The sequence below is a fragment of the Panthera uncia genome, chromosome B1 (genome assembly GCF_023721935.1).
Source record: "Panthera uncia isolate 11264 chromosome B1, Puncia_PCG_1.0, whole genome shotgun sequence".
Lineage (NCBI taxonomy): Eukaryota > Metazoa > Chordata > Mammalia > Carnivora > Felidae > Panthera > Panthera uncia.
This window is the reverse complement of record NC_064811.1, coordinates 88115229-88133148: the sequence shown is the minus strand read 5'-3', so window position 1 is coordinate 88133148 and position 17920 is coordinate 88115229. Positions and strand designations below refer to the sequence as shown.

The window sequence follows — 17920 nt, the reverse complement described above, 5'->3', positions numbered from 1 at the left end:
CCTCATCTAGTTTGGTTTATGACTAGGGTTTAAGTACTGTATTCTGTCTTCCTGTGGAGACATTGAGATGCCCTGGATCACTTGGTATTTATTCCTATTTATTCATAGGCAGTTTGGGCATTTAGTTAAAAGAAAAAAGGTGACAGAAGAAGTTATAGTCAATCCTCATTATTTGAGGATTCCATATTTGCAAGTTTTCCTACCCGCTAAAATTTTTAACCCCCCACATGAGTACTCATGGTGCTTAGGCAGTCACTTGTGGACACACACAAAGTGGCAAAAATTTTAGTCCTCCCACCCGAGTACACGTTCCCAGCTGAAGTTGAACAAAGTGACGCCCAGCCTTCCTGTTTTAGCTTTCATACTGTAAAGGAGTGTCAAAAAGAATCTGGTGATGACTGAGCCTTGCAGGAAGCTGACCCCATGTTTCCCCTAGGGGCCAGTGGCTTCAGTAGTCACTCACTTAGTGTCCGTGGCAACTTTGTTGAACTGTGAGTGAGAATTACCTGTACATGTTTAAAGGAGAAACAAAAGTTTAATCAGAAGTCTTCTCCCAAGGAAGAAGTTTCAATACTATATAACCTTGTAACTCAGAAGGGTTAGTGTAAATATGAACTTCACCATAGCAGAGACTTGCACCAAAGAAACAAGCCTGTTTTAATTTCTACCCCCTTCAATGCTCTGGTACCTTTTGTAGGTTTCACTGGAATCGATTCTGAGTATGAAAAACCAGAGGCTCCAGAATTGGTGCTGAAAACAGACTCCTGTGATGTGAACGACTGTGTCCAGCAGGTTGTGGAACTTCTACAGGAACGGGTAAGGGAAGGTCAAAGAGAGAATCATCAGAATAAATAACATTCATCTCGTGATCTTCCCCCGCCAAAAACAAAACAAAACAAAAAAACAGGTGATGCTAATATGTAGTATATGGTGCTGACAGTTTTCTGAGAGTGTACGTCCCTGTGTTAGGTGTTGTGGGGGCCCCAGTGTATACAGTATGAAATATGTTGGTCAACGTGAACCATAGGAGGCTTGGGAGCGAGAAAATCTTTTATTTTACCAGTAGTTTTACCACACAAATACCTAATAGAGAATATTCGGCCTTGATTATTTAGCTCTACAACTTGGTATTATTGTATTTTTTTTTTTTTATAGTTTATTCATTTTTGAGAGACAGAGACAACGTGTGAGTGGGGGAGGGGCAGAGAGAGGGAAGCACAGAATCCGAAGCAGGCTCTAGGCTCTGAGCTATCAGCACAGAGCCTGATGTGGGGCTCGAACCCACAAACCATGAGATCATGACCTGAGCTGAAGTTGGGTGCACAACTGACTGAGCCACTCAGGCGCCCCGACATTATTGTACATAATGCAGGTAACTTTTCCTAGACATTTAGAGAGTGCCCAGATCTTAGCCTGTGCAACATGATGATATTCTTATGGTTGAGTTTTAGGAAGGGAAAGGTTCCAGGACATAAAGATCTTTCTCTGGTTCCGGAGCATGTAGAAACATAAAGAGGCTGGCTATTTTCCCGAGGACTCAAGCCATTTATTAGATACATGATTCTCTCAGAGTTTAGTCCAGTCACCATGTTTAGAAATTCTTTTTTTTTAATTCTTTTTTTTTGTAATTCTTTTTTTATTTTAATTTATTTGAGAGAGACAGAGTGAGTGGGGGAGGGAAAGACAGAGAGAGAGAGGGAATCCCAGACAGGTTCTGCGCTGCCAGAGCAGAGCCCGATGGTGGGCTTGAACCCATGAAATGGTAAGATCATGACCTGAGTTGAAACTAAGAGTCAGATGCTCAACTGACTGAGCCAACCAGGTGTCCCCTAGAAATTCTTTTTCTTTCTTTCCCTGCTCCTTTCTTCACACTTCCATGGGCCCAGTGGAGGGTCATGCACTTAACTCAGTTAGGGAGGACCTGGCCTTTGGGGGGGCGTCAGTTGTTACTCTTTCTCCTAGTCACGGTGTCCCCACCTTTGCTGCCTAGTGCTGTGCAGGAACTCCTGTTTAGTGGTACACAGACAACAATGCATCATTGTGCCCCATTCTGTTTTAACTGTGGCCTAGGGCATCTGAACCCCCTCTTGATGTTTAAAATCTTATTACCATAATCCTCTGTCATCTAGTATTTCTTACTGGATGTATTAGACATCAACTTAAAAACATTACCTGTGTCTGGATATATTATAGATGTTTGGCCTTAGAATTGTTTTCACATTATAAAATATCTGCCAGATAATTTACCTGGAACTCCCGAATGTATTTCCCTAAATGTTTTCGCCAAATGAGTAGAAACAATGTGAATGTGTAATGGCACCGCTCCGATGTTTTTCTCCGTATGTGTTGGTGTACAGTCTGCAGGCTCATGAGACCCCATCCTGGGAGGTTTTCTGTGCTTCGTCTTTGTGCTGTCTGGGTTTCCTGTTAATCGCTTCTGAGCTCTGCTGCTGGTCCTGCTGCTGTGCCTCTGGCTTCCCTCTTCATTATCCATTTTTCATCATCAGCAGTCAGACGTCTGTCAGAAGCTCACTACTTACTTTGTCACAGTCCTAAGCACTGGCAATACAAAGATTAATCAGCCGTGTCTCTGTCCTTGAGGGATTTACACTGTAGGTGATGGAAGGGGGGATAAGAGGGTGCAGCTGCTAGAGATGTGTTAGAAACATGGTTTCGGTGTCACAGAGCATTCTGGGAGGCACAGAAGCATGAGTCTGGAAAGGCTTTATTCCAGATCTTTCTCACCTGTTTGTTTTTAAAAGATTTTTTTGGGTGCCTGGGTGGCTCAGTTGGTTGAGCACCCAACTTCGGCTCAGGTCATGGTCTCATGGTTTGTGAATTTGAGCCCTTCATCGGGCTCACTGCTGTCAGCACAGAGCCTGCTTCGGATCCTCTGTCTCCTTCCCTCTCTGCCTCTCTCTCTCCTGCTCACGCTCTCTCTCTCAAAAATAAACATTAAAAACAATAAAAGATATTTTCACTGGGCATAGTATTCTGAGTTGACGGGTTTTGTCCCTTTTAGTACTTTAAAGATGATATTCTATGTTCTGTGGTCCCCTGCATTGCTTCCAATGAGAAGTTCATTTCTTGGCTCCTCTCCTTGTAATGTTTCCTTTTATTTCTGCCTGAATTCAAGATTTTCTCTTACTCCTTCGTTTTTAGCAGTTTGAGTATGGTGTGTCTGGGTCTTTCAATATTTTTAGGTTTTTTTTCTTTCAGTTTCAAGCTCTTTGACTTGTTCTTTTATTACTTTCTGAAAACTCTTTTTGGCCACTATCTCTTCAAATATTTCTTTTGCCCTATTCTTTCTCTTTTTCCTGGGATTCCAGTTAGACATATGTTAGGCAATGTAATACTGTCCCACAGCGTTTATGTGCTCTGTGCTTTCATTCTTTTTATGTTAATTTGTCAGCTTTAATAATTTTTACTCTCTTATTTTCAAGTTTAGTCATTCCTCTGTTGTAGCCAGTATATTGACACTTAGAATTATTAAACTTCGATAATCATTATAGAAATTATATCATAACTTGGCTCTTTTTAAATTTTTTTATTTTAGAGCAAACGAGTGGGGGAGAGGGGCAGAGGGAGAGAGAGAATCTTAAGCAGGCTCTATGCTCAGCACAGAGCAGAGCTTGATCCCGTGAACTGTGAGGTCATAACCTGAGCTGAAATCAAGTGTCAGATGCTTAACAGACAGAGCCACCGAGGTGTCCCTCTAGTCAGTGATTCTGAATTGTTTTATAGAACCTCAGGGAAATACACATTGATACTCTCATATATAATGTAGGGGGCTCATGAATCTCTGACGCCATTTTAGGGACTCCAGTTAAAACCAGGTAGTTCAGATACTTATATGGGGCTATTAAACTTAGCATGTGATGGGTGCTGTGTCATCTCCCTTCTGTCTTTACTTTCATTCCTAACCACTTCTTTGAGGCCCTACATAGAATAGCATCCTTTGGGTTTGACCCTTCACCTACATAGAGGCTTTTTTTTTTTTTCTTCTTTTGTAGTGAGCGGGTGATTTTGTTGTTTTTTAAAACTATTTTGAGAAAATTTTTCTGTAAATGTAAAAGAGTACAGAGAGTTCCTTATATCCTTCACTCAGCTTCCTATTATTTTAATACCTTACATGACTATAGAACATTTCTCAAAACTAAGAAATTGACCCTGGTGAGATACTGTAAACTACATGACAAATTTACTTGTATTTCACAGGTTTTTCCACTAAGGTCCTGTCCTGTACTAGGATTTGATCCAGGATCTCACCCTGTGTTTAGTGTTAAATTGGGTTTTAACCATGATTCTGTGAAATGAAAACACAGACTTCAGGTAGTGCCTGTCATGCCCAGGACTTTTGCAGTTCCCCCTGTCCCCAGTGGTTAAAAATTGAGGGTAAACTGCCCCCGTATGATTTTCAGCTTGTACTACCTGATATTTCCTTCACTGGTCACCCCCATGTCCAGTTTGATATGCCTTTTAAAGATTAAAAAAATTTTTTTTTCTAATGTTTATTTTTGAGAGAGAGAGAGTGAGCTTGTGTGAGTGGGGTAGGGGCAGAGAGAGGGCAACAGAGGATCCGAAGCAGGCTCTGAACAGACAGTAGGGAGCCTGATGCAGGTCTTGAACTCATGAACTGCGAGATCATGACCGCTGAAGTCAGACGCCCAACCAACTGAGCCACCCAGGCACCCCTGATATGCCTTCTCTTCCATCCTGTATCATTCACAGAGTCATCTTTCTAAAGTGTAGTCTAGGTTTTGTTTTGTTTTTTTTGCTCTAAAGAATTTACTGATTTTCCCATGGTTTATAGAATTAAGGTGATCTGTGTTCAAGGTTCTCCACAGTTTGGTTCCAAGCTATGTATTTTCTTATTATTGTCCTTATGTATTTATTCTGCCACAGTATTATTACTGTTTTTTTTCTTGGTGCTGTTGCTTGCTTTAGTGTCTGTGGCTTTAATTAAAGCCTTTCTTCCAATGTGTTTGCCCCTAATCAATAATTATACTAATTGTTCTTCTTTATAGATGGTAGTTAGTCTATGTTGTACCTGCTAGACAGTCGATGATTGGACAGTTTCATTCTGTCTAGATAAAAAAACTAACATTTACTGAGTATCTAAGGGTCATATGTGTGGGACTTTGTGTATTTTATTTATTAATATATTTAAATGTTTATATTAGTGCACACACGCTTTCATGCAGGGGAGGGGCAGAGAGAGGGGACAGAGGATCTGAAGCGGGCTTTGTGCTGACAGCAGAGAGCCCTATTTGGTGCTATAACTCACGAACCATGAGATCATGACCTGAGCTGAAGTCAGAAGCTTGACCTACTGAGCCACCCAGGCACCCTGCTTTGTATCTTTTAAAATATTTGTTTTGATTGTTAGAATCTGGGTGGAAGTGACCTTTCTCCTAGTTTAGCTTTCAGCTACTTCTCACTTGAGTGTGATGTGACAGTTTCCCAAGTGGTCTTTGTGCTGAGTATTTTGTGTAAGTACTCTGGTTTTATTCAATACAGTAAACCCCTGAGGTGTTTTAGAGATACTAAGTAATTTGCTTATGGACATATTGTATTTTATACTTAGGATTCTGGGTGTATGAATTCCTAGGATTCATTTAATCCATTTGCCTCTGGCTTTTACTTTCAACAGTGTTCTCATCATACCTAAAGTGCAATGTAATTAAATCTATAACCAGAAAGGTGTTCTGGTTATATTACTTTAAGATGGGGAAATTTTCTCTTGAAAAATTATTTATTTGTTTGTTATTTTTTAAAGAGAGAAGGGAGCATGCAAGTAGGGGGAGGGGCCAAGGATGGGGAGGGGAGAGAGAGAGAGAGAGGGAGAGAGAATCCCAAGCAGGCTCCATGCTCAGTGCAGGGCTCGATGCAGGGTTTGATCCCATGACCCTGGGATCATGACCTGAGCTGAAATCAAAAGTCAGATGCCCAACTGACTGAGCCACCCAGGTGCCCCATGAAAAAATTTTTATTTTTATCCTAAAGCTCAGTGGTGACAGAAGAAACGCAAATGGCTTCTTGATGCAATTGCTTTCTTTTGGTATCACCCTCATTTGGGGAAAAGATGGGACTTCACTTCTCATTAAAAGTATGTATTTCTGTGTTTTACTTGGTTGAACCTGTTAGTTAATTTAAAATTTTTTTAATGTTTGTTTCTTTTTGAGAGACAGCACACATGGGGGAGGGACAGAGAGAGGGAGAGAAAGTATCCCAAGCAGGCTCTGCACTGTCCTTCCATATGGGGCTTGAACTCACAAACCACAAGATCATGACCTGACCTGAAATCAAGAGTCGGATGCTTAACTGATGGAGCCACCCAGGCACCCCGATCCTGTTAGTTAATTTAACATATACTTAGTGTCTTACATAGTGGGTACTGTTGTAAAGCACTGGGGATGTGGCATTGTATTAAACGGTAAAAATTCTGCCTCATGGATCTTAATTTTTGGTTTCAATTACCATTATTTATAGTTGTAGACTAGAACGTATAAATTCGTTTTTTCTTTTATTAGCATGATGTAGAATTTATGAATGTAGTTGAGGGAAGAAATACACACCCGTACATTACTACTTCTGTTCTGACATTTATTCTCCTTTGATTGTTTTTTTCTTTTTTTTCACAAAGTTGAACCTCAGACAAACATTAGGGCACATGGGTAAACCAGTAAGCACCTGACGTTCAGCTTGGAGTTGATGGTTGGTGATGCAAGGAGTCCATTTGCCTGCTGCACCCTGATGGCAAGGGAACTCCGTGTGGTCTGCACCTTCTGAAGCAGATCCTCCCTGGTGGTCCAGGGTGGCACATGCAGCACAACCTCATTGTCATCACAGAGGCATTTGTAGGGTTTTCCAGAGGTGGCTCATGGGAGGTCAGGGTAGAGCTGGTTGCACAAATCTAGACTGGGAAGTGAAGGGGATGACGATGTCGAGTGCAGTGCTGAGAGCAAGGAGTGAGGATATAAAGTTAGAGGTTGTGCAGTAACCAGCATTATGCGTATGAATGGAATTGTGTGCGCTAGAAGGGAAAGTGGCAGGCAAAGATGGAAGTCCAAGAGAACTCCCACACAGGCAAGGCCTTCAGTGGTTGTTCTGGTAGCATTAATACATTTGATGTTGGGGGTGCCGGGTGGCTCAGTCACTTAAGCATCTGACTCTTGGTTTTGGCTAAGGTCATGATCTCACAGTTCTTGGGTTCGAGCCCCTGCATTGGCTTCCAGCTGGCAGCATGGAGCCTACTTGGGATTCTCTCTCTCCCCTTCTCTCTGTTCCTCCCCCCACTCATGCTGTCTCTTCCTCTCTCAAAATAAATAAAATTAAAAAAAATACGTGTGATGTTATATCAAAACTCTGAGAAGTAAGTTATAATTATCCTCATTTTACTGATGCAGAAACAAGTCAGAGAAGTGAAGCTGTTTGTCCCAGGACGGGGGTGGAGGGGGGTGGGGAGCGCGGGGCGGGGAGTGGAATCAGATTTGAACACGGTGTGTTGCATTCTGCGATCCAAGAGCCCATTCTTCTCCCAACTGCCGTGCCTTTTATCTAGATTCTTTCCATTTCTCGTTTGTGTCTGAAGTATCAGTCTTTTCTGTGGGTCTTTTTCACATTCATTGACCATTTTTTTTTTCCTAAGCATAGTTGGGAATGAGAACTTGAGAGTATTGGGTCTTAGAAGGAGTTCATATTTTTTAGCCTACTTTCAGAGTACTTCAGAGCAGATCAGAGGCAGCACTGTCTAAATTGGAAGGAATGTTGACCTTGTAAAGAAGTAAATTGCTTGTGCCTGTCTCTGATTAGTGTGAAATGTGTATTCTATGTAGTGTGAAATAACAAGTGATTGTCAGTTACCTAATTTAACTTGCAAACCTGGGGCACATCCTGCCAGATGAATTACAATTTACTTATGTACTGACACCTAAATCTAAATAGTAAATGAGTGGCTTGGGTTATTAAGCCATAGAAGAAAATCTTATTTCTAAAATAATAAAGCTAAGTACATTTTGTTTCTTTTTCGGGTTCCTCAGTTTGTTAGATTTTTGAGGTTGGTTTGTCTTATTCTCTTACCAACTAATTGTCGAATTCTCTGACACCAACTGGGTGTCTAGCAATTTGATTCTGTTCTCACACTAACTGTCCAGAGTTAGTTTGGACACTGCAGGTGAAGGGCTCCGTCTCACAAGACTGCCTTCGCTTCAGATGCCAGCTGCAAACAGACACCTACATTTCTGCCTGACTGACTGTACATTCAGGGGTTACCCAGACCCCCTATCCCCTGGTTGAATAATTCAGCTCACAGAACTTAGGAAAGCACTTTACTTACCATTACCAGTTTATTATAAAGGATACAACTCAGGAAGAGCCAAATGGAAGAGATGTATAGGGCAGGGTATGGGGCAGGGAGAGCCGTGGTGCTTCCATGCCCTTTGTGGGCGTGTTGTCACCAACTCAGAACCTCTCTGAATCTAACCATTAGGGCTTTTATGGAGGTTCCATCACATAGCCGTGATTAAGTCTTTGGCCACTGGTGACTGAACTCAGTTTCCAGCCTCTTCCCCAGCCCAGAGTTCTGGGGACAGAATTGAAAGTTCCAACGCTCTAATCTAAGTATGGTGTGGTCTTTTTTGAGGACCCCCTTAGCCTGGAATCATCACATTATCATATCAAGCACACTTTCCAGTTAGGAGATTCCATGGGTTTTAAGGACTCTGTGCCAGGAACCAGGGACAAAGACCAAATATCTAGTTCCCATTGTAATATATGGCAGACTTTTTTTTTTTAATGTTTATTTTTTGAGAGAGAGGGGAAGACAGAGCATGAGTGGGGGAGGTGCAGAGAGAGAGAGAGACACGGAATCTAAAGCAGGTTTCAGGCTCTGAGCTGTCAGCACAGAGCTCGACACGGGGCTTGAACTCACCGACTGTGAGATCATGACCATGACTTGAGCCAAAGTCGGATGCTCAAGTGACTGAGCCACCCAGGCGCCCCCATGACAGACTTTTTATTGGAGCAGAGAGGGATAGCATGGTTGCGGCTTTCTAGACAATCCAGCTGTTTGAGAAGTGCTGTCTCCATGATACCTAGCAAAGGAATTTTTCTATCTGATGCTTGGTATTGCTTTGGAGAGACTCTCCCGAAATGAATTCTACCAGGTATTGTTTCTTTAACGTTCTTTGAGATATGGCACTGGTTTCACTGTCCAAGAAAAATTTGTTTTTAATGTTCTGTACAAGGGGTATTTTAGGATGATGGGTATTTTGATCAGCATAATGTTGTATATTCTCAGTCGTCCCTGGATTGTCTTATTTCTCTTTCTGTCTGGTCTTTGTACTATAATTGGAATAAGGAAATGTGTTCGTTTATATAAATACTTCATTTCTCAAGTGTTTGGTCAGAGCATCTTTATTTTCTTAATGTGCTTGTGTTGGTGTATCTTCACATTTTATTCAAGAAAGTAGAAGGCACTGAAAAATGCTGAGGATTTTGGATTTAAGTTTTTTCCCCAAACCCTTGAATGGTCACTAGATGGCCTGCTGGGATTGCATTTAACTTGGTGTGTTATGACATAAGGAAGTAGGATTCTTGCTGCTGGTTTTAATCTAAAGTGATATTTTAAATACTGTTTTTAAATCTGCTAGGAACTCTAGATTTACTACTGCTATAAATTATTTAAAGGTTTGTCTTTTTATGAAATGGTGGTTTAGTGCTCTAAATGGATTTTATACTGCACATAAAAACCTAACTTCACAGCTCAGTTTTAAAGTGTTGCCAGAATGTCGTTTGGTGTTCATGCTTTGGATGCATGTAGTGTAGATAATAGAAATTTAATAGTTACGTAAAATATGAATGAGCTGTAGTGTTCAAATCTGTTGAGCAGATTTGGCTGAAGAAAAAAGTGCAGAAAATACTTAAAGGCAAAACTTAGAATGTGGAATCACAATGTTTATTAACGTGTTCACAGTTCTTTAGGAAGATTAAAAAGAGAAGGCAAGATTACTACTATTTTCAGGTAGTGAATGTTCTGTCTGCCAGTTTCCAGATAAAAGCAAACAATTGTTCTTTTGAACAAAGGTTACAGATACAGTGTGTTAGCTCTTAGATTGTGTTTAGTCAAGCAAAAAAAAAAACAAAAAAAAAAACCACTTTTGAATACCCATGTAACAGTTTAGAATTAAGTTAATATTTAAACATTCATAATATTTCAATATTTCTAGATCTAGGTGATTCCTGGTAGCATGTGAATTAATGACCCCCTACTGAAGAGCTTCCCCTGTATTCCCTTTATCCTTAAAAGCTGGGTGACTGCGGTGCTCTTAAGACTGGATGCGAGGGGTTTAGGTATATAAACTCTTGCTCGTGGCCTGGCTTGTGGTCTATTTTTGTTTTAGAGGAAATTCCCTGAAATAAAAAGTTTTCTGTGTACGAGTCGAAGAAGAACACATTGTTTCCTAACAGCTGACTGTGTTTCTGGAAATCCTAATGAATCCCAAATAGAATGGATAGCTCATGTGGCTGGGACTTCACGTTATGTTGTCCAGATATCTTGTCTCACTTTGAGGTGGTTTTGCTCCTTTTAGATGTTTGGCAGTGGTTTTGGAAACTGAAAAGATTTGTCAGTAGAATGTGCTAGAAACTGGCTGTGTCTACATTTAAAAAATTCTTTTTGTATTCCTCGTAGAGTGTTCTCTTCTCTCTACACATAGAATCTATATAGAACTTGCATTCTTTGAGCAAATGTTCCATGTTTCTTTTGATTCGTGCTGTTATGTTTGTGCTGATTCAAAAAATATTCACTTGATGTATTTTTTTTTTTTTTATTTTGGAAGGGAAAAACGGTAGCAACCTCTTGAATTTTTTTTGACTTTAGTTAAGCATTGGAAGAATTTTGTACTTAAGTTGGGAGGCTAAATTCATTTAAAAATATTGCTGGACGTGAATTTTGAAAAGGGAACAGTTATGGGTAATGCTTGTAATGAAAAAAATGATTTTGATTCAAAATGAAAAAAAATTCCCCTTTCTTGAAAGAAAGTGATTATTATAGCCTCCATGTCCATGCATATAATGTAGCAAGTTACTAAAAATGTATTCATCCCAAATGTGCTCATGGCTGCATGAGTACACAAAACATTAAAAAAATAATTTGAGCTCATAGTATTGATACTACTCTTTGATGTTCTAACAAGTTCCTTGGAGACACTTAGATTTTCTCACAAATTATTTGTATATTTGTTCTCTTAACCTAGGGTGTGGTTGGAAGGAAGATGTGATACATAGAAATATTTGTTCTCAGTTCTTACTTTGAGCGTCTCTTCAGCGGGAGTGGGTTCACATTCCCCAGTGTCCAGTGTGGTTCTGGAGAGGGGTGTTTCCAGGGTGGAAGCAAGGTGCGTGCGCCCAGCCACATGCCTGGAGCATCACGGTGGACAGTGCGTGCCGCTGCTGTTTGTCACTATTTGTGAGCCGAATCTAGTGATGCCGGCCTTGGGAACCAGCTCAGCATGCCCTGTTGCATCCAACAAGGGTAAAAAAGATTAGTCTGTTGGATGCTGTCCTCTGGCCCTCCCAAACTGTTGACAGTTTTCAGCGGTAAATGCGGTGGCAGAGCAGAATAGTCAACGCCTACAACGTAAAAAAGATCTCCCACTCTTACAATAATGTAACTTTCAGAAATGGCAAAGAAAACTTTATGTAGAGTTGTTTGTGTCCGTGAAATTCTTCTCTTCCCTGGGTTCCCTATGTTGTTGCCCGACTGTGGATTCTAGGTTTTGAAAAAAGTTGGTTGAAAATCCCTCACTTAACCTTCATGGAAGTGATGAGGACTAATTGAAATGTTGAGTATTTTTAGTTTTTGTGTAGAACTTTATCAACTTGTGAAGATCACATGCAGACCAGAATTCCTGGGAAATTATGAACTAAGAAGATAAACTAAGAACAATTTGTGTGACAGAATGTCTCATAACTCATAACTTAGTTTTCATGAGAGAGACAGTAAAGGTTTGTTGTTGTTGGGGTTTTTTTTGGGGGAGGGGGGATAATATTTGGACCTTAGTTGGAATCCCAGTTGTAATATTTATCAATTAACTACATAAAATACCTAATTTCTGTGGCTTCAATTCCCTTGTCTGTTCAATGAGAATTACCATACCTGTCTTAGAATTGTACCGAGGAGTCTATATGAGTTAGTATATGCAGAGTGCTTAGAGCAGCTCCTGGAACGTAGCAAGCACATTATATTTATTGAATATTTTTTTTGTGTTAAGTGCATTGGCAGATAGTATGGCAGGGACTGGGGGCCAGTTATTAACCTCTTCTGAGCCTCAATTTCCAAATCTGTTAAAGGAGAATGTTTCTATCTTCATAGGTAGGATTGCATGCAGATTAAGTGGATTCATTCATATGCCCTTAGGACAATGCTGGAATGGTAGTGGGCATTAATGTTAGTCCCTGTACTTCAGGTATTTTATTTTTACTTTTATTAAAAACATTTTTTTAATGTTTGTTTATTTTTGGGAGAGAGAGAGAGCATGAGCTGGGGAGGGGCAGAGAGAGAGACAGAGACACAGTATCCGAAGCAGGCTCCAGGCTCTGGGCTGTCAGCACAGAGCCTGATGCGGGCGGGGCTCAAACTCACAGACCGAGAGATCATTGACCGAAGTCCGATGCTTAACCGCCTGAGCCACCCAGGCGCCACTGCACTTCAGAGATTTAAAATTACTGAATTTCACAACAGGCCTGTACCATATATGCATATGTATCTATTTTAAACAGTTGAGGAGGAGACAGGTTCACAGATGCTAACATCTTTGGTTTTGAAGATACTGTGTCTCTATTGTTTCTGGTTTTAAGTCTGTTTTGTGAACTTTTATCATGGTCTTCCTGTTAATGAATGCCTGACTTTTTGTGTAATGTCATTTTAGCATTTGTTCCTAGTGTGGAGGATTTCTGGTCTTTATCTTGCAGCTGGAAAAATGGGTGTGTCTCAAGACCTCTGAGAGCTTTTGCATTTCTTAGAAGCTAATTGAACATGGTAGGGTGCGTGCAGTTCTCCTAATGCATGTCATGTTGTTTGTGCAGGAAAAGTTGATCCTGAATTTTTATTTTTTAGTTGATGAAATAATAGGTTTTGTACAGACTCCTGAAACTACCAGTGCCCTGTAATGGGAAGGGAATATACAAAAATGACAACGATAACTGTATGTGGGGTGATTTGTTTTCTCAATTCCAAATTCTCTTTACTGCTCTTTTATAATTTAAAATAAATATACTAACAGTAATTCCTGGAATTATAATGCACAGAATGGACGACCATAAGTTATTTCTTTTGCTAGATTATAAGAAGAGTCATCTTTCATTCGGTTTTATTGAGATATAATTGACATACCAAAAAAACAAGAGACTTTGCTATATGTGATTTCCTCTTCAGGTACACAGTGAAATCAAGTATTATATATAAATTGTGAATGTATACTTACCACTTAGACCCCAATGGCAAACTTTAAGACATGCCCTCTTTTGCTTGGCATCATTAGAAATAATTTGCCTTGGGGCACCTGAGTGGCTGAGTCAGTTGAATGTCCAGCTCTTGATTTTGGCTCAGGTTATGATCTCACAGTTCATGAGTTTGAGCCCCACATTGGGCTCTGTGCTGACAGAGCCTGGTTGGGATTTTCTTCCCCCCTTTCTTTCTGCCCCTTCCCTTCTCACCTGTTCTCTCTCTCTCAAAATAAAAAAACAAACAAACAAAAAAACTATCTGCCTCATTAATACAGGTTGTATAGTATTGAAACCTACAAAGAGAAGAGAAAATAGAGGCAGGTGGTGGAAGCTGTCATTCTTCCTTCACCGTTGTCTTTAATGTCCTCACGTAGTATTAGCCATGTAAACACAATGAATAGCCTGCAGCTGTGGATGCCTGCTGGCTGCTTCATTGCAGAAGGCCTGGAAGGTATATGAAGTGCCCTGGGGTGTGTGCATGGTTTATGTTTTATACACTCACTTTTCCACTTGCCGCCGCCTCCTCTGAGCAGTGGGATGCTCAAGGGACAAAAATACCTTTCATGTCTGCACACCAGAGCAATTAGCTAAACTTGGTATTGTAGCAAGTGGTGTTTTTTTTAAATTTCTTTCCTGTGTTGAAATTTTATTACTTATTTTCTCTTTTCCTTCATGTTTACTCTCTTTATCCTTGGTTTTATCATGAGAAAGATCAGAGGACTTGAATTTACCAGTAGGAGGAGACTGATTTTGGCATACGATTTAGCTGATGCCAAACTGTCTCTTTTGTTCCATCTTTGAGGAGAAATGTGGGAGAGTAAATCTTTCTAATGTTTTTATTGAGTTTTGAGGGGGTGGGGAGGGGCAGAGAGAGAGAGAGAGGGAGACACAATCTGAAGCAGGCTCCAGGCTCTGAGCTGTCAGCACAGAGCCTGACACAGGGCTCGAACCCATGAACTCGAACTGTGAGATCATGACCTGAGCCAAAGACAGACACTTAACCGACTGAGCCACCCAGGCGCCCTGGGAATAAATCTTTCTAGATTTTCAGAATCCATAGGGGCTACTTGAATAGTAGCACTAGGTCTTCTATGAGATCAGCTAGCTTTGATACACATATCTGATTGCTTTTTTCCTCTACTGAAGATATTAATAAGTCCAAATATAAGTTGGAAGTTTCTTCCCACACTTACTCCTCAGGAAAATAGAGTATGTCTTCAAAAATCTGGTTCTTCTATTGATATTTATTTTATTATTTATTTATTTTTTTAAATTAAAGTAACTATTTTAATGTTTATTTTATTAGAGAGAGAGAAAGACAGAGCCTGAGCAAGGGAGGGGCAGAGAGGGAGAGAGACACAGAATCTGAAGCAGGCTCCAGGGTCCAAGCTGTCAGCACAGAGCTGGACACAGGGCTCCAACTTACATGACCTGAGCCGAAGTTGGATACTTAATTGACTGAGCCACCCAGGGGCCCTCACCATTGATACTTTGAATTACTTTTGTTGTTCTGCATTTTTTAATGGACTAATTTTTATTATTTTAACTTTTGTTTTAGAGAGCATTTGTGGGAGAGGGGCTGAGGGAGAGAGAGAATCTGAAGCAGGCTTTGTGCTCCACTTGGAGCCTGACAAGGGGCATCTTGATCCCACAACCCTGGGATCATGACCTGAGCTGAAATCAAGAGTTAGATGCTCAACCAAATGAGCTACCCAGGTGCCAACCCCTCCCCACCCCCATTGACTATTTTTAAGAACAGTTTTAGGTTGATAGCAAAACTGAGTGGAAAGTACAGTGAGTTCCCATATACCCCCTGCTCTCTTCCCCCATAAGCCTATCCTTTCAATACCCTTCACCAGAGTAGTACATTTGTTATAATTGATATACCTAGTGTAACATCGTCATCCAAAATTCATAGTTTACACTAGGGTTGTAAATTCTGTGGGTTTTGACAAATGTATAATGACACTATCTACTGTGGTAGTATCATTTCATTGCCCTAAAAATGCCCTCTTCTCTGGTTCTTCATCTGCTTACCCCCACCCCTTGGCCCATAACTCCTGGCAACACTGATGTTTTTAGTGTCTCCATAGTTTTGACTTTTCCAGAATGTCATATAGTTGGTATCTTACAGTATGGAGCCTTTTCAGATTGGCTCCTTTTACTTAGTAATATGTAGTATAAAGTTCTGTAGTGTCTTTTTCGTAGCTTGATAGTTTGTTTCTTCTACTGCACTCGTTGTCTGGATGTCCCAGTTTATCCATTTGTCTTCTGAGGGACATTATGATTATTTCCAAGTCCTGCAATTATGAGTAAAGCTGATGGAAACATCTGTGCAGGTTTTTGTGTGGACATAGGTTTTCAACTCATTTGGGTAGATACCAAGGAGCACAATTGAGTGTGTTTAGGTTTTTTTTTTTTTAATGTTTGTTTATTTTTGAGAGGGGGGCGGAGGGGCAGAGAGAGACACACACAGAATCCAAAGCAGGCTCCAGGCTCTGAGCTGTCAGCACAGAGCCTGATGCAGGGCTCCAACTGACAAACCACAAGGTCATGACCTGAGCCAAAGTCGGACACTCAACTGATGGAGGCACCCAGGCGTTCCGAGTGTGTTTAGTTTCGTAAGAAACTGCCAACCTGTCTTCCAAAATGTCTATACCATTTGCATTGCTACCAGCAGTGCATGAGAATTCCTGTTACATCCACATCCTCACCTGCGTTTGGTTTTTGTCAGTATTTTGGATATTGGCCATTCTCATAGCTGTGTGGTGGTTTCTTTGTTTTAATTTGCCTTTCCCTGCTGACGTGTTGTAAGGTATCATTTCATTTGTTTCTTGGTCATTTGTAGATCTTCTCTGGTAAGGTTTCTGTTCAGATCTCTGGCCCATTTTTTAAATATTGGGCTGTTTGTTTTTCTATTGTTGAATTAAAAAAAAACTTTTTTTTAAATGTTTATTTACTTTTGAGAGAGAGAGACAGAGCATGAGCAGGGGAGGAGCAGAGATAGACACAGAATCTGAAGCCAGGCTCTGGGCTGTCACCACAGAACCCCAATATGGGGCTCAAACTCAACGAACTGTGAGGTCATGACCTGAGCCGAAGTTGGACGCTCAACCCACTGGGCCACCCAGTCGCCCCTCTTATTGTTGAATGTTAAGTGTTCTTTGTGTATCTTAGATAAGAGTCCTTTTTCAGATATGCTTTTTGCAAATATTTTTTCTCAGTCTGTGGCTTATCTTCTCATTCTCTTGAGTATTACTCTATTTTGAATAACAAAGTATTGCTTGGACAAAATACATGTATGAAAAGTCCTTAATCATTGACAATTTTGTATGCTTATAAAGGTTACCTAATAGATTTGGCTTAAAAGAAAGTTGAAGTAATTAAACACATTTAGTAATTACTCCTTGGGGTATGATAAGTGTTGCGAACAAGCCTTGTAAAGATCAGCTCAAGAGCTATGTTGTGGTAATCACAAATACATTCTTGTATATTCTGAGAGACAAGCATTGCCCCAGTGTTGTGTAAATGCATACTTGGAGTTCAGATAAAATTTCCAGACTGCATTTCATATGGGACCAAAAAGTGCTGTTCCCCAAACTGCCAGAGTGGGAGTAAAGCTGACATACTCTTGGGTTTCATGTGGCAGGACTGAGAAGGTGATCGCTAGTGATAAAGATGCATACAAAAGCTGGAATAAAATGGTTTGGTGACATGTTAAAGATAATAACGATTGTATTCAGAGTGACTGTATTTACTTCCAAGTTCTTTCTATTGTTACCTCTTAGTTGAGGTCACCTCTTCTTTGCAGTTGCTGGGTTTTACATATGTGGCACATTCTCGGAATTCATTCTTTTCACTAGGCAATGGGACTTGATACTCAGTGACTTCTTGTATGTGGGATATTCTCTGTTGAGAGAGCTGACATGAGGAAAATTGACTGGGGAGGGGGCACCGCAGTCAGAGCCCTCTTTTATGCTTTTTTTTATAAAGTCTCACTTTGAAATGTTAGTGTACTTCCTCAAGACACCCTTTGGAGAACTTTAAATTGTTGAGGCAAACATTTAATTGTACTTTTGTTGTTGTATAGGATATCGTACCTGTGGATGCCTCTTACGAAGTAAAAGAACTGTATGTGCCAGAAAACAAACTCCATCTGGCAAAAACAGATGCAGAAACATTGCCAGCATTGAAAATTAATAAAGTAAGTGCTTTGTTGGTCTTCGTACCTAGTGATTTAGCCTTAATATATACTCACTATCTGTATACTTTGTTTTTTAGCTATGTTTGAGGACATGGGTACTGGTGGCTGGGGGTTAGTTGTAGTTTATGTCACAATTTCCAGGATTTGGAAATGTATTTAATGTATTTAATGTCATAAGATTTATCTATTTTGAAATAGCAAAGATCA

The 17920-nt window shown here is 40.4% G+C and overlaps 1 protein-coding gene across 1 annotated transcript in view; it reads left to right on the top strand.

Annotated features, from left to right (window-relative positions):
* Positions 1 to 17914, top strand: part of PAPSS1 (3'-phosphoadenosine 5'-phosphosulfate synthase 1) — a 46570-nt gene extending 28656 nt beyond the window's left edge. Inside the window, exons 5-6 of the mRNA XM_049631000.1 lie at positions 698 to 816; positions 17600 to 17914. Of these exons, the coding sequence (XP_049486957.1) occupies positions 698 to 816; positions 17600 to 17800 (320 nt within the window). The 3' untranslated portion in view covers positions 17801 to 17914. The remainder of the gene's footprint in view (positions 1 to 697; positions 817 to 17599) is intronic.
* Positions 17915 to 17920: the final 6 nt, after the last annotated feature.